Source organism: Anomaloglossus baeobatrachus, chromosome 2 (assembly GCF_048569485.1).
Source record: "Anomaloglossus baeobatrachus isolate aAnoBae1 chromosome 2, aAnoBae1.hap1, whole genome shotgun sequence".
Classification (NCBI taxonomy): domain Eukaryota; kingdom Metazoa; phylum Chordata; class Amphibia; order Anura; family Aromobatidae; genus Anomaloglossus; species Anomaloglossus baeobatrachus.
The window spans coordinates 648068127-648090611 of NC_134354.1; the positions used below are offsets into that span (position 1 = coordinate 648068127).

At 47.4% G+C, this 22485-nt stretch overlaps 1 protein-coding gene across 2 annotated transcripts in view; it reads right to left on the bottom strand.

Moving 5' to 3' along the window:
* The window catches only part of SUOX (sulfite oxidase), a 33986-nt gene that overhangs the window by 10654 nt on the left and 847 nt on the right, over nt 1-22485 (bottom strand). The window contains exon 1 of one of the 2 annotated variants that reach the window (XM_075336987.1): nt 2629-2795. In XM_075336987.1, coding sequence (XP_075193102.1) covers nt 2629-2771 — 143 coding nt within the window. In that variant the 5' untranslated portion in view covers nt 2772-2795. Of the gene's footprint in view, nt 1-2628; nt 2796-9319; nt 9363-22485 lie in introns of those variants that run through there. The other variant, XM_075336988.1, reaches the window with a different exon arrangement.

A 22485-nucleotide genomic window follows, 5' to 3' on the forward strand; every position in this document is an offset into this window, starting at 1 on the left:
GTGGACTTCCCCGTTTCAAGCGGAGTAGTCAAACTGAAGACACAAACACTAAGTGCAGGAGGAAGGGACCCCTGTTTGCTGTACCAGAGTGTGGGACCCGAATACACCCGCCGGAGGTCACTGGCAATTTGGTTTACCATTGGACTCTGTGTGAATTTCTCTGGAACTGTGAGTACACCATTACTACCCGGTCCAGCCCTGCAGAACACGCTCCGCAGCATTCTTCCCCGTACACCTGGGCCCCGGGACAACACCTCTCCTACCCGTGGAGGGGATACCATCCTGCTGCCCCGCTCCATCCGCCCCGGGCGTCCCATACCAAGGCAGCGGCGGTGTCACCATCCATCATCGCAACCCACGGGTGGAGTCACTGAAACTCTTCCCCTGTAAATACCCCCTTTTTATTGTTGTGGGCGACGGTCCGCTGCACGAGCCCCGGATCCGGCTGCCACTCGAGCCCCAGCCACGATCCCGGATCCGAGCGCCTCCCGTAGCCTTCCCTGACGTGGTCAGTCACCACCTGCCTGAGACACTAACAGAGGGAGGGTAACAGCAAATGATAACCATACCCTGCTATAATCATTCGGATTAGAGAATAGTCAAATACCACGATCTCTACTGATCACCACTCCCAAATGGAGTGAGTCCCACATTTGCTATGTCATCGATTGCATCTTGATTGCTGGAGACAATTTTTTTTTTTAAAAAAACAAACAAACAAACAAACAAACAAACAGGTAGTTATGGAAAATGGATCCTTTAACTGATTGCTATTTATCCTCAGTTTTGTTTGATTTGTAAAGGAAAAAAAAAAAAAAATTCTGTTCTTTACTTACTGGATCAATTTCAAAAAGCAAGCTAAATCAGTTAACGGATCCAATTTTCCCATAGACTCCCATGTTAAAAAAAAAAAACCCCAGATCCTTCAAAACAAAAGGTTTCAAAACAGACAAAAAGTTGTATTCGCAGAACTTTTTTTTGCCAACGGATTGCTATTGGATATATTAGTAGGCTGGTTTCACACTTGCGTTGTTTTGCATCAGTCACAATCCGTCGCCTTGAGGAATTACAGTATCCTGCAAAATATTTTGCAGGAATCCGTTTTTTCCCCATAGTCTATTAGCGACGCATTGTAACTGATGGCCCTGTGTTGCATCCGCCGCGTGACGGATCAGTCGTTTACTGACTGACCGTCAGGCAGGAGCAACGCAGCATGTAGCGTTTTTTTTGCCTGCGACGGATCAGTTTTTTTACTGTGAGCATGCGCACAGTAAAAAACCATGATCACTGTAAATTCAGTCCCAGCAGCTGGAATGATCAGGTGATCGCCCGGCGGCCACCTTTTGCGAAGGGTCAGCTGATCGTTCGCAAAAGCTGGCCGCCGGTAAAACAGAAAAAAACAAAAAAAAAAAAAACACCCCACAAACCCAAGCACAATGGATCTTTTTTTGCACCAGTCACATCAGTTGTGCCACTATCTGCAATGCATCTGTTGCATCAGTCACACAACTGATTGTGACAGATGCAAACCTACGCAAGTGTGAAAGCAGCCTTAAGGCCCAGTCGCACACGACTTACCAGCGATTCCGACAACGATACGACCTGATAAGGATCGTTGGTAAGTCACTGGGAGGTCGCTGGTGAGACGTCACACAGTCAGACCATACCAACGACGCAGTAACAATCAGCGACCTGTATAACGATCTCGGCAGTGGGACCCTGTTAGGAGGTTGTTGGTAGGCGTCAAACACAGCCCAGCGTCCTGCCTTTGAAGAAAATGGTCCAGACTATTCGGCAACGACTAGTGATCTCACAGCAGGGGCCTGATCGCTGGTAGGGGGTCACACATAATGAGATCGCTAGCGAGATCGTTGCTGCGTCACAGAAACTGACTCAGAAGCGATCTGGTTAGCGAGCTTGTTGTAGGTGACGGGGCCTTTTGAGATAAGTGGACGTTGTGAAGGAAGCCTTAAGTAGTTTCTTTAATGGTGTTCACCTAGAAAACCAATTACCACAGGTGTTTGAGATGGATTTCGTGATCCAAAGAGCCCTGAGACACAATACCATCCAGGAGTTTATATGAACATGGACAAAACAGAATTCATTGTCTTTCCTCCTCCTCACTCATCCCCTCCAAGAAGCCTTTCCATCAAACTTGATGGTTGCTCACTCTCCCCAGTCTCACAAGCTCCTTGCCTTGGAGTAACCCTCGACTCTGCTCTATCCTTCAAGCCACACATCCAAGCCCTCTTCACCTCATGCAGACTACAACTCAAAAATATCTCCCGGATCCGTGCTTTCCTTAACCAAGATTAAGCAAAAACATTAGTGCATGCCCTCATCTCCCGCCTCGACTACTGCAACCTCATGCTCTCTGGCCTCCCTTCCAACACTCTTGCACCCCTCCAATCTATCCTAAACTCTGCGGCCCGCTTAATCCACTTCTCCCCTCGCTATTCCCCAGCCTCGCCACTCTGCCAATCCCTTCACTGGCTTCCCATCACCCAACGACTCCAGTTCAAAACATTAACCATGACATACGATGCTGAGCTGAGTGGACGTGGGGAAGAGGAGCTCCTGTTGACCCTCAGCTAAATCAGCACTTATCATAAGCACAAACCTACTCACCGGCTCTCAGGATGGGACCACGGAGGATTAAACCATCGCAGCAGGCATCGGTGGCCCCCCCGCTGCACACCACGGCGCTGGATACTTTCTTGGGCCTGGAACAGGGTCCAGGGGAGGCCCGGACGCCATCTTTCCAGGAGCATGGAGGGGAAATGGAGGCACTGGCCCGGCCTGCTAAGCAGCAAGAGAAGGAGGAGTGGGTGAGCGGGGACACAGGGGAAAGTGGAGGAATCTCTGCAGCAGTTCCAACAGGGAATGCCTTGGCTCAGCAGCCCTGCACTGCATCGGATCCTCAGGCACAGCAGCAGCAGGCCCAGGAGCACATAGTGGCTGTGGGAGATAAGGTGGAGGTCGGGGGGCAGCCCTCCCCACTGCCGGGAGAAGAAGGGACTGCAACCACAGCTTGTAATATCAGGGAACAGAGCAGCCCGCTTCCCCCCTCTGGGCCTCGGTGTGGAGATAAACCTTCCCAGCTTCCCCAGCACCAGACTAAAACTCCAGTGTCTATTACTGCAGGTGCTCACCTTAAAGGGCCAGACACCTTCTATAAGGACATGCATGATTTCATAAGTAAACTTCCTTCTAAAGAGGACTTTCAATGCCTCATACGTGAGGTTAAAGCAACTTGCAGGTCAGAAATAGCTGAAGTGAGGAGAGATTTGCAGCAATTGTCTAGCAGAATTGAATCCCTGGAGGAAGAGCATGACATCACCAGATCCCATGTATCAGAATTACACAAACTGGCAACATCGCAACAAAAAATAATGGAGGATATGCAGTCTCACATAGAGGATCTCGACAACAGAGGACGCCGTTGCAATGTCCGTGTGAGGGGGGTCCCAGAGTCAGATGGGCCCGAGGACACAAACTCCATACTACAATCCATCTTTAATGAAGTGTTGGACGCTCCCCCTTCTAACATCATCAAGCTGGACAGGGCACACAGGGCTTTACAGCCGAAGAATTTATCCACCCAACCCCAGGACATCATTTGTTGCATTCACGACTTCTCCACCAAAGAACTGATCATGGCTAAGGCTAGAATGAGGCGCACGGCACCTGTGTTCAATGGCAAGGAAATCCAGCTTTTCCCGGATCTTTCTCGCATCACACTCCAGAAAAGGCGGCACCTCAAACCCCTTCTCACGAGCCTGAAGGAGCACCAGGTTCCATACCGCTGGGGTTACCCGTTTGCACTAACAGCGCGCAGAGGGGGTAAATCGGCGACCCTTCGCACTCCAGCAGATACCACTCTGTTCTGTGAAGCACTGGACATTCCAGCGGTCTGTATCCCAGATTGGGACTTGCAAAGGTTGGAAGGGCCGCCCCCTCCCGTGTGGTCCAAGGTGAGGGGTGGAGGGCGTGGGGCTTTAGGGGGGGGAGAGGAGGTAGGGGCCGCGGGTCGCCCCCCTCCCCGGCTCACCGTTGAGGACACTTCTTAACCTGGTTGGTGCCTATTTCTTATACCCTCTGAGTTCCAGTGGCTGAGCATGCTTTGTGATACTGTGACTCTCTCTACAGCAAGCCTCTGACTGTCCATTGTGTCATCTGCGGCCCTCTGGGTCTGTTGAGCTGCATAAGGGGGGGGCTGTAGCCACAATGATGCCGTGGGTGGTAGGGGGGTTGGCGGGAGCCCGGTCCCCTTACTTGGAGTTAGTGGTTGAGGTTTTTTGTTTTGTTTTTTTTTCCCTTGTTTCCTTTTGGCACGGGCCCGTGCCCACTGGACTGACCCCCGTGGGAGGGCTACTGGGGAGTGAGGTGGGTGGCTCTCTTAGCTCAGACGGGTTGGGGAACCTCCCTCTAGGTCTCTCCCTTCCGGGTTGACCCCCTGGGAATCTATGCCTAAGGTTTATGCATTTTGGTTAATGTTCTTAATTCATGTTCATTTCTATGTTTGTCCTTGTCTTCCCCCCTCCCCGATGTTTTTTCCTTATGTGTCCTTTCAGGTACCACCCCTTCTAGAGTCCCTGGGAGCTGCGGCCCTTTGTCGTATGGACCATCTCCTCTGGCCGGCTTCACAGGGGAAGTCATGCCCCCGACGGTATAGGTGTGCCATTAGCTTTTTCTTACTTCTAAGTTTTAGATATGACCCGCATTATCTCTCAACGTAAAAGGTCTGAATTCACCCCGTAAGAGGAAATTGCTGCTACAGGAACTGAAAACATCAGGTGCAGACATAGCCTTTATCCAAGAAACACATTTTGTGGAATCAAACACTTTCAAATTTGCGTCCCTCCGCTTTCCCATCCATTACTCGGCTTACTCGGGCTCCAAGAGGGGGGGAGTTGCTATTTTAATATCCTCCAGTTGTCCTCTACAAATTACGGGTTCTCACTGCGATCCAGAGGGTAGATATGTGATTCTGGAGGGCCAACTGGGGGGATCCCCGCACATAATGGCCAACATTTATGCACCTAATGAAGGGCAGATACGCTTTCTTAAGAAAATACTCGATCTGATAGGCGGACTGGCACCGGCCTCTACGGTGTTGGGGGGAGACTTTAACATCCCTTTTTCGGAGGTGGCCGACAGACTCTCTGTGGGTGGACACCCTCCATCGGGTGCTTTGAAAAATTTGTCCCGGGACTTTCGTAGGCTCATTAGATCAGGGGCTTTATACGACGCTTGGAGGGTGGACCACCCGGGAGAGAAGGCCTTTTCCTTCTACTCGCATCCGCATCAGACGCACACCAGAATAGACTATTTTTTCATTGACTCACAGCTGCTGGGGCGTCTTGAGAGGGTGGAAATGGGATCCATTACGTGGTCAGACCATTCCCCACTCATAATGGACTTCAAGAAAGATGGTCCTCGACCTAGGCCTCAGCATTGGCGCCTTAATGAATCTCTGATCAAAAATCCCGACACTAGGGCCTTTTTAAATAAGCAACTGGTCGAATTCTTTCAGTTGAACACGGGCACGGTCACGTCGCCGGCAACACTCTGGGAAGCTCACAAGGCAGTGATGAGGGGACTATTAATTAGAGAGGGCGCCAGGGCTAAAAAGAATGCCACAAGCCAGCGGGACTCTATAACGGCCCATCTTAAGCTACAGGAGGGGAGACTGGCGGCTGCCCCATCACTGACTATTCTTAGGAGAGTCATCAGCCTTAGGGAAAAGTTGAGAGACTTGGCAATTGGCAGAGCAGAAAAATTGCTAACCTTTTCCAAACAAAGATACTATGAAAGGAGTAATAAGGCTCATACCTTACTCGCCAGGCAGCTTAAGGAGCGCGCTACATCCTCATGCCCTCAGGCTCTGCGCGACGAAAAGGGCACTATCCACTATCACCCCGCTTCAATAGCTGACATTTTTTTCAATTACTACAACAAGCTTTATAACCTTCCGGTTCCCCCGGGCATGGCTTCGCGCGGGGCTGGGGCACTTGGGGACTATTTTTCGGCCCTTGAGCTCCCTTCACTGCCTTGCGGAGCAGCCGCGGCTTTGAATGAAGAGATTACTACAGAGGAACTGGAGCAAGTTCTGGAAGCCCTGCCTGGCGGGAAGTCACCGGGCCCGGACGGCTTTACTTATTTTTATTACAAGGTGTTTGCGGCGGAGCTCCTCCCACACATGGCCGCCTTGTTTAACTCTTTCCTTCAGGGTGACCCTATCCCTCCATCCATGCTACACTCCCATTTAATCCTCCTGCCCAAGCCACCCAGGGACCCATTGGACTGTGCTAATTATAGACCAATAGCCCTTTTGAACTCCGATTTGAAGATGTTCACCAAGCTCTTGGCGGCCAGGCTTAATCGATGGTTGCCCCAACTCGTGTATAAAGACCAGGTGGGTTTTGTCCCTTGCCGTCAGGGGGGGGACAACACCAGGAAGGTCATAGACCTGGTGGATGTGGCAAATCGGACGAAGCAACAGGCGTTGGTGTTGAGTCTAGATGCAGAGAAGGCTTTTGACCGCCTTGCGTGGCCTTTTCTCTTCAAGACAATGGAGGTCTTTGGGATCTCGGGTGGCTTTATGCGGGCCTTGAAGTCCCTGTATAGCGCTCCTACGGCCTCTATCAAACTCCCCCTCCACATCTCTAAGCCTTTTCTCACCTCCAATGGCACCAGGCAGGGGTGCCCCCTGTCCCCCCTCCTTTTTGCACTATGCATAGAGCCCCTCGCGGCCTCGGTCAGGAGCAACCCAGACATCTCGGGGGTCCTGGTCAGGAATAAACCGTTTAAAATCTCACTTTTTGCCGACGATGTGCTCATTACACTTACTAACATCCATGTGTCCCTTCCAATTTTAATGTGCACCTTGGGTAGGTACGGGAGCCTTTCGGGGTATAAGATCAACTCTAGCAAAACGGAGGCAATGCCCTTGAATCTCGACCCGGTGGCCCTGGATTACCTGCGTTTGAATTTTAAGTTTCGTTGGAAGACAGATGCGGTCAAGTACCTGGGGGTTAACCTCACATCTACTTATGATTCCCTCTATAACCTTAACTTCCCCCCCCTTTTCCGAGAGCTGAGAACTCTTTTGAGCAAGTGGTTGCCCCTCCCTCTTTCGTGGATGGGGCGCATTGCGGCGGTTAAAATGAGCTTGCTCCCAAAATTATTATATTTCTTTGAAACCCTCCCAGTTAAGGTACCAATAAAGGAGCTGAAGTCCCTTCAGGCGGCTATCCTTAGATTTATTTGGTGTAACAAACGTCATAGGGTGGCCAGGGAGGTGTTGATGGCTCGGAGAAACAGGGGGGGGGGCTTTCTGTCCCGGACATCCTAAAATACTATTGGGCGGCCCATCTTAGGAGGATCCCCTGTTGGGTGTCCCTTTGGGCATACAACAGGTGGACTGAGATTGAAAAACTTTGGCTGGCGCCTATACATCCAAACGCGCTCCTGTGGCCCCCGGCCCAGTGTGATTCGCCCCCCCCTCTTCTTGGACCGATGCAGTTCACTAGGGACCTCTGGGCATTTTGCATTAGAAGATTTCCTTTGGCATCCCCCTGCTCCCCTCTGGTGTCCTTCATATACCAACCCTTGCTCCCAAGCAGTCTGGAGTCGGACATGGTGCACCCCTGGCTCAAGGCAGGTCTATTCAGATTTGCAGACATTATAGATGGAAGTACAATGCAGATCCATTCCTTTGAGTACCTTAGAGATAAATTCTCTCTCTCTAATCGAGAGTTTTTCCAATATCTGCAGATCAGAGACTTGGCTGGCTCCTTGTTTGGCAGGGCAGGGGCCTCGATTCCCACAGATTTTGAGAAAATTTGCAGAAGGGGCACTGATACTAAGGGGCTGATTTCGGAAATTTACATTTTGCTTTCTGATTCACGGGAGGGGCCCGAGGGGTCTTTTCCATACATGCGGAAATGGGAGTCTCTATTGGGAAGGCGGATACTTCCTCAGGAATGGGCAGCAATCTGGGGAAACGCCGCCAAGACGTCAATATGCACACTATATAAGGAAAATATCTATAAAATTTTGCTATTTTGGTACCACACTCCAGATTTCCTTCATGGCATAGACCCCTCCATACCGGCTTGTTGCTGGAGATGCGGGGGAGGCAGGGGCACCATTCTGCACATATTCTGGTCCTGTCCAGGGATAGTCCCCTTCTGGGAGCGGGTTAGAGGGTTGATCCATAAAGTACTATATATAGAGGTTGATCTTGATCCCCTGATCTATGTTCTGGGTCTTGGGAATGGGGGATTGGGAAAAACGGCCTCTAAGCTTTTGTCCCACATCCTTACGGCGGCCAGATGCTTAATTGCAAAGAATTGGAGGCAGCCAGGGACACCCTCACTCCAGAGCCTCAAGTATAGATTACTGGACGTTAGACGCATGGAACATCTCACGGCACTATTGCATGACACAGTTGACCGCTTCCAGGCCGTGTGGGCACCGTGGGACTACTTTGCGGGACAGGAGGATCTGTGAGACTGAGGCCTATGGGTCCTTTGGAAGGAGCATGGACTCTTGAAACCCTTCCCTCTTCCCTCCTATTTCTCCTCTCCCCTCCTAACCCTCCTCACCTGTCCTGTCATTGTTTGTCTAGGTTCGATAAGAATTGTGAATTTTATGTTTTATTTTATGTATGAAAAACGTAAATTGAAAATCTCAATAAAAATTCAAAGTTTAAAAAAAAAACCATGACATACAAAGCCATCCACAACCTGTCTCCTCCTTACATCTGTGACCTAGTCTCCCGGTACCTACCCGCACGCAACCTCAGATCCTCACAATATCTCCTTCTCTACTCCTCTCTTATCTCCTCTTCCCACAATTGCGTACAAAGATTTCTCCCGTGCATCCCCCATACTCTGGAACGCTCTTCCACAGCATATCAGACTCTCCCCTACTGTGGAAAGCTTCAGGAGGAACCTCAAGACCCATCTCTTCCAACAAGCCTTCAACCTACAATAAACCTCAGTCCAGTACACCAGTGCGCAACCAGCTCTGTCCTCACCTATTGTACCATCACCCATTCCCTGTAGACTGTGAGCCCTCGCGGGCAGGGTCCTCTCTCCTCCTATACCAGTCTGTTATGTACTGTTAATGATTGTTGTATGTATACCCTCTTTCACTGTAAAGCGCCATGGAATAAATGGAGCTAGAAAAATAAATAATTATTATACAAAAATGTTCTTTATAGCACTTAAATCCAGTTTGCATAATAATTTGAAACTCTTCAGAAACTGAAAATATGAGGACAATCTATATGTATGGATTGCTTACTTACCTATGTGGTTTGGCCAGGTTGCATAGTAGTGCCATCTTTAACCCTAAATTTAAAGCAAACAAAATTATTAGGTTTCCAACACCACAACAAAAAAAAAAAAAAACAAAAAAAAAAAACCCCACAAAAACAAAACACGTGATGTATGCCAACATTCAGAAACAAGTCCACTTGGCCTGCAGCTGCTCTCTGTCTCAAATTTTTATTTTATTATTTTCCTCTTTTTCGGTACAATCTTGACCGGGTTATTCATGACACTTTGATGCTTTACAGCAGTTACACTGACCTCGGAAACAGCTTCCCGAGAGAGGTTATTGACATATTGGAAGTTAGGCAGTCTCTGTAGGAAAGTTGTCTCGATTGCATATTGTGAATGATAGATCTTGTGTTTGCTATTAATAGCGGTTCCCTTTATAGTAATCCTGCCTGATGTGGATTAGAGGACTGCCGAGACGTGATCGCTACAGAATATTCAACTCAGTTGTTTGCAAATGTGGATTCTGTGTAAAGTTTAATATAGTTCGCGCAACTTGCCCATATCTACGGTGCCTCTCAGGTGACGCTCGTGCAGGGCTTTCTTGTACTTTGCTACACTACATCTTTTATTTCTGATAAATGAAACACACAGCATGTACATATATACATACTGTATATCAATCTATAAAAATAAATCAGTGTTCCCAGCTCCCCATACGAATACACTGTGTGACATTTCCAAGTCAGGAATAATACGCACACGAGTCAAAAGGGAAATTCAGAGCGGACTGTATCTTACCAAACGGCAATTTCATTTATCAGCAGAAGGAAACACCGTCCGATAACTGACAATCTTAGAACGAGCCCCAAGTTTGGAATATCTCCAGCAGGAGAGGCCGTGCAACTCACTACTCAGATGGCTCACAAGGGATCAATATAACTGCCTATCATAAATGATAACCTTAGCGGCTAATTGCAGTACCAAACTCAATTATATCATTTACCTTATTGCCGCAGTGTCAGTGAGCCCTACGTACACTGCTTTGATGTTCAAAGCAGCAATCACAGAAGTAATATTCAGTGCACTAAGGATATATTACATAAACCAGACAAATATACACTACATGCTTTAACTCATTTGCATTCTAAAGTGTTGTTTTGTGCCAAATTCGTAAAAATTGAGAGTAATGACAATAATACTCTTTATAGCACCAACATATTCCACAGTGCTTTACAATTCAGAGGTAAAAATGAGATGGATGTTTCTGGTTGATCGCACTGCTGCTCCATAAGTAGTCGTTCCACACTGTGGTAGTATTTACAGTAGCTTTATTCTATGCATTTATAAAGAGGTGGTTTACCCTTTTTCATTACTGGCCACAGACATTATGTTGAGAAGCAAGGTTTCTCTCAAATACCTAGTGTTGCCGATAGTGCCTGTGAGTGGATCTATTGCAATCCGCTCACCCCCTTCGCGTAACCCCCGAGCTCCATGACCTCTGATGTCCAGTGATGTCATGTCAACTTCCTGTTGACCTGACATTACCACGGCTGGCCCCAATCTCCGTGAGTCACTGGGCTGTGGGTAGCGTTTCCCTGCTCGTCACAGCCCAGCATCGTTCCCGCTTGCGGCTCTCTGCAGTAAAGGTGAGGTTGGGGAATTCACGAGAGGGGGGGGGGGGTGAGCGGTCCGCAATAGCGCTGCTCACAGGTACTATTGGCTACACAAGGTATTTGAGAGAAACCTCATTTATCAACATAATATCGATGTGGCCAGTAATGAAAAGGGGGTGAACCACCCCTTTAAGTTTGCGCCAAAATTTATTTAAAAAGCAAGATGTGTGGACATTGGACATTTTGCAACCTCACACTAAACATAAAATATAACTTTTAATAGTGCTCATTTAAAACGAGTAAACCTCATAAAAACGTGAGTATCAAATGAGAATACCCAAAGCAGTGGTCACCAAGCTCAAATGGACCCTGGTTTGGGTACAGCGCACAAAACACTATCTAGACTGGGTCACTATTATGTCACCTCAGTACTATATTAGAGGTCACATATACAGGGAACCGCCCTCTACTCTGTACCTCCAATATTATCTAATGTGTAGATAACTAGTGTAAACGACCGCCATTAAACATATACCATTTCTTACATAATATGGTTATAATAGTTGGAACGGTCTCACCAAGGACTTGCAGGCTTCAAAATTCTCATGGATAGGATATTCACTGCTAAACCTCCTTCATGTTTATCTCTCAAAAAATGTTAGCAGCAGCCTCCGGTCACTCCCTACGCGTTTCATCCCCACATAGAAATCATCAGGGGAGCCCGTGCTCATGGAAATCTGCTAGCTTAAATAGCCTTATCATCATTGTGGCCGTCTTCACAAGACTAAAATGCCCATTCAGGACACTCAGTAGCCTCTCTCAATTCACATGCGCCACCAAGGCTGGCAGATTTCCATGAGCACGGGCTCCCCTGATGATTTCTATGTGGGGATGAAACGCGTAGGGAGTGACCGGAGGCTGCTGCTAACATTTTTTGAGAGATAAACATGAATGAGGTTTAGCAGTGAATATCCTATCCATGAGAATTTTGAAGCCCGCAAGTCCTTGGTGAGACCGTTCCAACTATTATAACCATATTATTTAAAGAAATGGTATATGTTTAATGGCGGTCGTTTACACCAGTTATCTACACATTAGATAATATTGGAGGTACAGAGTAGAGGGCGGTTCCCTGTATATGTGACCTCTAATATAGTACTGAGGTGACATAATAGTGACCCAGTCTAGATAGTGTTTTGTGCGCTGTACCCAAACCAGGGTCCATTTGAGCTTGGTGACCACTGCTTTGGGTATTCTCATTTTATACTCACGTTTTTATGAAGTTTACTCGTTTTAAATGAGTACCATTAAAAGTTATATTTTATGTTTAGTGTGAGGTTGCACAATGTCCACACATCTTGCTATTTAAATTTGTCTTTTGGTAGTGCGAGTTGGTATCTTGCTATATAAGCCAAAAATGTATTTATTTAATTTTAAAACAAACAAGCCTGGTTCAAATGGGGTTGTGACATTCACAACATTTCAGATGAGCACCCCACCCCCATGCACTCCTCCCCTCACTTCATCTACCTTATATTTCATCACCCTGTGTGCACTTGTCTCTTTCACATACTCCTAAAAAATGGCATACATGATTTTCTAAATGTTGCCGAAAGTCTACTTTCTCTAAAGAAGGGCGCAAAAAAGTAAATCCACACAAAACTTTAAAAAAAAAAAAAAAAAAAAAAAAGTGCAACATTTTTAAAGACAAAAAGCAAAATACATTGAGAAGTTGCAAAATATTTTGGCTGGACGTTTTGGATACGTAAAACCCTTCCCCCTAGGACTCATTCAGATGTCCCCACTGGGAAGTAATGGACAATCTGAATATGGGATCCAAGGAATAGGACCACCATCACAGACATACGGAGACGGAGCAGCAGACCACATGCTTTATTTCAGGTCTCTGTAAATTTGTTGCTTTTCAGGGCTTTGTATATGAAGTCTCTGAAATACAGCACAAGATTCAAGACAGTTTGGTCAGCGGTGTACTCGGAGTTACTCACCAGTCTCCTGCCTTAGATAACCCATTTATAGTTATCTGGAAGAGCGTAAAAAGCTGCTCGCTGCCAAAGACATTTGGCAAACACCCGAAGAATTCATCTTTCCCGACATCTGTAGCCAGGAGAATTACACACGAGGCTGCCAACAATTCCCGACAACATTGGCTACACTTCTATCCCTCACGATCAACTTAACTAACAAATTTATTAAGAATTATACGGTATGTGGGTAACAGACTATATACGATATAGTAGGAAGATGATCTGTAAAGAAAATTTTCAATATAGATTTTTTTTTCTTCTTTTAAAAAACACATGGGGCATGTTTATTCACTTATCAGCAGTGGCAGAAGCGTTGGGTGGACCGCACCCTCCACAGAAAACCGGCTAAGAAACTAGCACACAAGATGGCTCAGCTCCACCCAAATGAAAATTTATTTTTGCTACATATATGATATAATAAGGGGTCCGTTCATCAAGACAAAACCAGCACCAAATTCCCTGGGGACCGTTAGAAACTGGAACCAAGGCCACAACTGACTACAGAACTCAATGGCCGACCATAACTGCATGAAGGGGCCAGCGATTACATGGTATATATGGGAGCGTTCTCCATCTTCAGATGTCGAGGGAGATAAGTTTGGATAGTTGAATCTGTCCACCCCCCCCCCCCTCAAAAAAAAGGGTGTAAAACAGCAGCCGCCTCAGTTTTTAGGTCTGCGAGGCCCATTTACCAGGTCTTGTCAATTGTGATTCATCCAACAACAAACCATTTTATTGCCAGAAAGTGAAGATGGAAGCAGTAGAGCATAAGGTCAAAATAGGACCTAGGTCCTTGTGCTGTCCTGTCACCCCTCCATGACCCAGTCTTATATTTGGCAGCTTGCATCCACATTCTGTGGATGGAATGAAGGCATCATTTTGGTGGTCTAATAACAAGTGTACAGGTTTCACTATTGCCATATGTTGAAGAACATGGAAAACACCTCAGTCTTCTCTACATGTGAATGGAACAATCTGTGCTGCATCCCCACTTGACAGGTACAATACTATATACCTCCAAAACAAGATGTTATTACTGACACCTGGTCCAGAGGGCTGCACTAAGGAAAGTCTTAGACAGGTGACTGGTCAAATGAATGGAATCACAGCCCGATAATATAGTAGGAGTCACGATTGCAGGTGACAAGTCTGCACGATGGCAAAGCTTCGAACTGTAAGAAAACTACACAACGGCCAGGTGAAAGGCTTTGGTTTTATTGAAATAAAGTTTGTGCTTTTACCATTTTTTAGTTATGCTGCTCTACATCAGTTTTAGTAACAGGACATTGTGATCCATTTGCATTTTGGTGTGCCGAATCCAATCACATTGTTTTTTTCTGCAAACCGTGGTTTACTAAGGAACTCTTACAGTAATAAAGCAACATTGTATAGTTATATTAAGGGGATTACTGAATATGCAAAAATAAATGCCAATTATGCAATTGGTATAACTAATAGGAAGACTGCTTAAAAAGGAGTTAAAAACTGTCAGCGTTAGAATTTAATTGCTTTACAAGCAGCATGGAAACCAATGAGGCTTACAAGTTGCAGCAAATTTAACTCCAATGATCAGCGTTATTGGAGGGTTTTGCTATGCTGCACAATTGTGCTATCTAAAACACTGCAGTAGAAGCCAATTGGATGGGATTAATAGAAATCTCATGTACACTGGTTTTTTACGCTGCGTAAACTCCCCTACAGTGCCCTTTTCCAAGCCGCAGCATGTCGATTTCTCTTGCAGATTTAAATGCTCAGTTTTCTGTGCAGATTTGCCCCATAGACTTGCATTAGATGCGTAAACTTCGCAAGTAAAAAGACACATTGGGTGGGGCCGGGTTCACAAACGAAAGACTACAAATTAATCAAAAATAACGTCTGGAACACCATACTGAGTCTGAACTCAACCGGCCCCACCCAAGCCAGTGCACATTATACGCATATATAGCCTGGGTCTCAGCTTCCCATACATAGTAAGTTTTTTTAACTGCATGAGAGGACACACACAAGCTAGGGACCCCAACGTAGAGAAATACTTTGGCGTAGTGTTGGGGCTCTATTGCATTGATCAGTTCAATAGCTAAATTTCTCTTTATTCATATGTTCATGGCAGTAATGCAGATTCCATTTTTCATACATACCTTCATTCTTACATATAGCTATTGGATTTTTCATGCCAGTATTCACACAGCAGTTTCTGCTTTTCATATATTCCCCTTACATAGTTACTGGTATGGATACCTTCTCTCCATATAGTTAGTAGTGTTGAGCGGACCCGGATCTGAAAAATCCGGATCCGCACGGTTCGAGGTTCCGATCAGAGTCCGACCAGTACCCGGGATCCGGGGTGCACAATCCGGATCAGTTTTACACTCTCACGGATTCCGGATCGGATCCGGACTTCGGCGTCAACCAGATCCGGATCCGGACCCGGATTATAGCAGATCCGCTCAACTCTAATAGTGAGCATAAAACATGAATGACTACTGTTTAGATCACAACATCCTTGAGCATAACTAGTCCAAAGCATCCAAAAAAAAAAAATCTCTCCCAACAATAAAAATTTACACAACTAATGCTCCTGTGGTTAGGCGATGTTCGTTTTTGGGGGCAGCAGCGGTGGTGGAGTGGGGTTGGAGGAGGCAGGGACGGTGCTGGAGTAGGTTGATGCTGCAGTCAGTGCAGTGGGTGTCCCAGATGCTCACTGCGGATGGCAGCGCTGAGAGGCTTGAGGGCTCGTGCACACACTGCGTCCTGACCAGTGCAGAAATAAATGCACCCTCTGGCAGACTTTACACTGCGTTTTGACAAAAAGAATGCATCCAAAACGCATGCATTTTACATGCGTTTTGGATGTATTTTTCTGACAGCTGACACAGACAGCCGGGCTCTGTCTGTGTGTCGCATCCTGATTAGCGGTCACCCGTAAAGGACTCACCGGTGATCGCAAATCCCCTGAGAGACTGAAGTAAGCAGCGCGATCAGCGGTGCTGTCATTCAGGTGACCCACGGCCACAGCTGGAGTCCTCCACCTGGGAGCGGTGGCCGCGGGTAACCTGATTGGCATCATCGCTGATCGTGCGACTCACTTCACTTGCTGCGTGGAGCTGACAGAGCAGTCTTGGTCTGTGGCCACTCGCTGTCAGCTTCAAGTAGCAGAGCTGAAAGTCATGGGACTTCATGTGGATTACGTCGGACCTGGAGGGGTATTTAGGGATTAATAAAGTGGTGAAAGAGGGTGTTTTTTTGTCTTTTATGCAAAATAAAGGATTTTTTGGATGTGTGTGTTTATTTTCTTTAACTTACAGGTTAATCATGGAATCTCGGAGAGACGCCTGCCATGATTAACCTAGGACTTGGTGACAGCTATGGGCTGCTGGCATTAACTCCTTATTACCCCAATTCCCACTGCACCAGGGCAATTCGGGATGAGCCGGGTAGAGTCCCGGGACTGTCGCATCTAATGGATGCGGCAATTCCGGGAGGCTGCTGGACGATAATGTTAGGCTGGGGGGCTCCCCATAACGTGGAGCTCCCCATCCTGAAAATACCAGCCTTCAGCCGTGTGGCTTTACCCTGGCTGGTATCAAGATAGATGGGGGGGGGGAACCTCACTTTTTTTTATTTATATTTTTTAACTGCACGATATAGGCACACCCACCAGCGGCTGTGATTGGTTGCAGCGAGACAGCTGTCAATCAGCGTGGGGGCGTGTGACTGCAACCGATCATAGGCACCGGTGGGCAGGGGAAGCAGGGAATACGAGATGGAATAATGAGCGGCCGGCATTTTCAAAAGAGAAGCCGCCACAGTGTGAACGCCGTGCCGGTGATCGGCGAGTATGAGAGAGGGGGTGGGAGGGAGAGACAGAGACCGAAAGACCTGCGTTTGTTATGTCAAATAAACATGCGGATCGCAACAAAAATGCAGTGCAAGCGCACTGCTTAGCATTTATTTCAATGGGTGTAGAACGCTGCCAAAACGCTCAATATAATTGACATGCTGCTTTTTTAAACGCAGAGATTGTCAAATTTTTGACTTTCAAAATGCTGCGTTCAAAGAAAATGCATCGTGTGCACTGATTTTGCATGTTTCTCAGACTTTGCTGGGGAAGCAGAACGCATGCATTTTGACAATGGGACGCTACGGAAAAGCAAAAAAAAAAAACAAAAAAAAAAAAAAACAAACACAACGTGCGCATAAGCACTTAACATGCTGCAGGCGGGGAGGCAGGGGCTGCCATTCTACTTGTTGGTGTTGCAGGCTTTGAAGCAATGGCACCCAGAGTTGGTGCGTGCGCAAATTGAGCTATCGGCTCAATCACAAGCCTAGATCTCATCTGCACGTGCGCAAATTAGATCTTGAGTTGCGAGCTCCATTTGCACACGTGCTGACTCTGGGCGCGATTATTTGAAGCCCGCACCGGCGACATTCAGGATGAGTGCCCCTGCCTCACCGCCCGCAGTGCAGAAGAGCCCACAGCACATCTCCTGCAGTTCAGTCCGCAGAACCACCCCAGCCTTCTTGCTTGCACCCACGATCAGGGTTCCGTGCGCTGCAGTCTCTTGCTTATGTTCTCCCTATGGAGGACGCATGCGAATCCGCAGCAAACAATTGACATGCTGTGGTCTGGAAACACGCTCTGCAGTTCAGTGTTTGCTGCAGAAAAAATAAGCATAGCGGGCACGGGATTTGTAGAAATCCCGTCCACTGTGCTTGTACTGTACATCGCAGCGTTTGGACGCAGTTGAAGCATGCTGCATCTAAAACGCTGCAAATCCTGATCGTGGGCACGCACCCTAACGCAATCCTCTTCTGGCAGTCAGCTGTGTAGCTCACAGCAAATGGATACAAATGTGGCAAACTATCAGCTATGAGAAGGATTACATCTGGGGAGCCTTCACCTGCTTGTAATCAAGAATGGCCCAGGAACACGGCATCTGCTGCAATTCTACAGCAGGTAAATGTATACTCGGGTAAAGACAGCAGAATTATACCGGTTCGATAACATGCAATAAAGTAGGAATGTGTCCCCAGGATCAGTCACAGCAGAGGTGTTACAAAATTAAAAATTATTTAAAATGAGACCATGTCTACAATCTGGGGCCACAATTTACTAATAGGAAAAGTGAAAAAAAACAAAAACAAAACAAACCTCCACATTAAAAACAGTCAGGGCCGGTATAAGGGAAGGATAAACTGGATAAATGCCCAGGGTCTCAGTCAGTAAAAGTCCAGATCCGAGCAGTTTCAAAGTTGCCCGGGTGCCAGACCGATCCGGCACTCGAGAAAGATAAATAAAAATAAATGGAAAAATAAGAATGAAGCGACCGAGGCTCCGGCCCGGCTGTACGCTGCTCACACGGTCACTCATTTCATATGCACGGCTTTCCCCGCCCACCAGCCTCTGTGATTGGTTGCAGTCAGACGCGCCCCCAACCTGTGTAACGGCATCTACCTGCATCCAGTCACCGATCATTCACCCTCTGCTCTCACAGCGGGCGGTCATGTTCTATGGCGCTTGCTGTGAGATACAGATGTAGCAGAGTTGGAATCGCCTTGGGACCTCGTGTGGACTACATAGGACCTGCAGGGCGTTGGGGGGGGGGAGGGGTATGTTAATAAAGAGGGTTGTTTTTTTTATGCATTTTATTCCAAACAAAGGATTTAAGTGTTTACTTTCATTTGCACATTAATGATGGGGGGGTGTGTGTGTCTCATAGATGCCTGCCTTCACTAATCTAGGGTTTAGTAGCAGCTGTGTGCTGTTAACTTCTCATTACCCCAATTGCCACCATGCCAGGGCATTCGGTAAGAGCTGGGTAAAGCACCGGGCTTGTCACATATAATGGATGTGACAATTCTGGGCGGCTGGGGGGCTGATATTTTTAGGCTGGGTTTCTCCAGCCTGAGAATACCAGCTCCTTGCTGGCTTTATCTTGGCTGGGTATTAAAATTGGGGGTGGAACCACACGTCGATTTTTTTTTTTTAAATGTATTTAAATAAATAAACAAGCCGCATGCAGTTCCTTCTCTTTTAATACACAGCCAAGATAAGAGCAGGGCTGGGGCTGTAGCCATGGCTTTATCTGTGCTGGGTATCAAAATACAAGGGGGATTGGGGGAGGAGGGGAACCCTGCTCCAATTGTTTTATTTTTTTTTATACATCAAGATACTGACTGTAGATGCTAGAGTGCATGGGCTCTTTCCAGGAAAACGTCATTTCAAACACGCCCATATCACATGATCGGGGCCTGTTCAAATGCCGTCCGATGTTTCCAGCCAGAATAAACACTCTTTTGAAGTCCACGTGGGCATGAAGTGGTTTATAATAGCAGTGCGGGAAGGGAGGGGGGGGGGGGGTGATTGAAGCCCCCCCTTGCATGATTATGGTGGACGAGAGGAAACATCACGACGTCCTCTAACCTTGAATGAGCCCATACATTCTAGGAGTGTATGGGCTCCTTTAGTTACACTGCTTTCCCTGCCCCCTGGCTGTCCTGGAGCCTGTGATTGGATGCAGTCAGTTAACACGCTGACACTCAGGGTGGGGAATGTCTGACTTATTAGCGGAACAAGCAGCGAGAGTGAGGCCTAGGAGCAGCGTGCAGCCATGCCGGAGCCTTGGTAAGTCTACGGCTTGCGCTTCCATTCCCCTATCCTTTCTACCACCATTTTTAACCTCCGTACTCTGCTCCCCATAGACTTATATGGGGGCGGATTCCAGACTGGATCTTTTTTAAAAGAGCAGATTGAGAGTCCGCCCAGCTAAATTCAGGACCTTTGGTGACATCATGATCCTGTGACCAGGTTGTCACTGTTGGAAGGATTAAAGACGGGATGGAAGTCTGTGTAGAACATATGGGCTCTTGGTGGTATGTATTAACCCCTTCACGGCACATGTCAAAAGCCAGGACTTGCCTCTAAGAATCGTTAACAGCGCTGCTTTGAAACTCTGCCTGTGGCCAGGCTTCAAAGAGGCTCAATTTAGATTGTGAGCCCCAACAGGGACAGTGTTACCAATGTATGTAAAGCGCTGCGGAGTTAAGGGCGCTATACAAATTAATAAATATTATTTTCACTATAAATGCAGCAATGTTTGGTATCGCCTTAATCATACTGATTAAAAGAATATTGCAGTCACGTTTATTATAAAACATACACTAAAAATAAATCCCCCCCCCCCAAAAAAAAAAGGGTTCAGAATTGTGTCCCCTTCACAATTTCTCCATATTGTTATCCCCCCCCCCCCATTAGCCAGTGCATTATTGTGGTAAAATAAATGGTGTCAATCAAAAGCGAAAAACAAGCCCTCATGTCTATGTTGACAGAAAAAAACAAAACAAAACCAAAAAACAAAAGTTGGTCCCATCATAAAGGGAGTTAATGGGGACTTCAGAATGTATGGGTCCCTGGTGGGGTGTATATATAACAGTGTTTGTATCAGATACTGTGTGTATGCAGCATCCACAGCTATAAATGCCAGAAGCACAGATAAGTGACCATAGGTGTACACATGTTGGAAATTGCCCAATTAATCATTGGTGACTGAATTGTTTATGGCAGAATAAAAACCCTTGTTCTCGGCAGCACGTCGTCCGGTGCACACTGCAGCTGATAGCACGATACTGCAGGGGGCAGACTGATCTACTACGGTAGTGATCGTTCTGTGCCCATTATTCTTCATCCTGTGTAAAGAAGCCAAGACACCGAAGGACATAATATTGTTGATTGCGCTCATTTACTAGTCTGAACTCAGCCCATGGAAATGGAGCCTAAATTGTTGCGTGTGATGGTGCAATATGTGAGCATCTAAGGCCCCACATTCACTTTTTTGCCCAGGGCCCCACTGTCTAAAATAGGCCCTGAAAGCGGTCTATGGCCCACGCCTGTTATTGCTGCAAGCATTTCCATCAGTAAACATTTGTATAAAGGAAGCAAAGACCTAATACTTTCCACAGACGGTGGTGGCTTCCCTGTACCCAGCTTAGCCGTTGGTGAGCCAAGTCTGTTCTGATGCAGCGACTGTCCAGTGTATTATATAAAGGGCAATAGGGTCTTACCCAAATAAGTGAGCGGTGACGAGAGCACTGCGATCACCACATTACGTTGTGTGACACAACCAGTATAAAATATAATCCACACAATGAAAGGAGACTGTGTAATCCAGGGGGAGGGGGGGAACATTTGTGCTGCTGTAAAATGAGCAAGGAGTGATAAAATATAGGGGGCCTTTATTTCCACGCATTTCAAAGTGTATCCTCACTACAACAGGAAATCCACACGTCGAAAACCCCTATATTTTAATCACTCAGTACTTTGGTCATTTTACAGCAGCACATTTTATTTTGGCTCCGTATTATCCTGTTTCCAGTGTGCGCTATATGCACATGGCAGCGCACCCTCCACAGCGTACGCTACGCACGTGGCAGCGCACCCTCCACAGCGTACGCTACGCACGTGGCAGCGCACCCTCCACAGCGTACGCTACGCACGTGGCAGCGCACCCTCCACAGCGTACGCTACGCACGTGGCAGCGCACCCTCCACAGCGTACGCTACGCACGTGGCAGCGCACCCTCCACAGCGTACGCTACGCACGTGGCAGCGCACCCTCCACAGCGTACGCTACGCACGTGGCAGCGCACCCTCCACAGCGTACGCTACGCACGTGGCAGCGCACCCTCCACAATGTGTGCTATATACGTGGCAGCGCACCCTCCACAATGTGTGCTATATACGTGGCAGCGCACCCTCCACAATGTGTGCTATATACGTGGCAGCGCACCCTCCACAATGTGTGCTATATACGTGGCAGCGCACCCTCCACAATGTGTGCTATATACGTGGCAGCGCACCCTCCACAATGTGTGCTATATACGTGGCAGCGCACCCTCCACAATGTGTGCTATATACGTGGCAGCGCACCCTCCACAATGTGTGCTATATACGTGGCAGCGCACCCTCCACAATGTGTGCTATATACGTGGCAGCGCACCCTCCACAATGTGTGCTATATACGTGGCAGCGCACCCTCCACAATGTGTGCTATATACGTGGCAGCGCACCCTCCACAATGTGTGCTATATACGTGGCAGCGCACCCTCCACAATGTGTGCTATATACGTGGCAGCGCACCCTCCACAATGTGTGCTATATACGTGGCAGCGCACCCTCCACAATGTATGCTATATACGTGGCAGCGCACCCTCCACAATGTATGCTATATACGTGGCAGCGCACCCTCCACAATGTGTGCTATATACGTGGCAGCGCACCCTCCACAATGTGTGCTATATACGTGGCAGTGCACCCTCCACAATGAGAGATACCAGAGGTTTTCAGCAGGGAGTACACATAGCACAGGATCATTATCAGACAGGGGGTGAGGACGTGAAGGGGTTACTGGAGTGAGAACAACTTTTTTCCCCACAAAAAAGAAAAAACCCACAAGCACCAGATCAAACCCCGCATGATAACCCTGGGGGGCGGGTGGTCGTTTCGCCGTGGTCCTCTGCCCTTCTCCATCTCATTTAT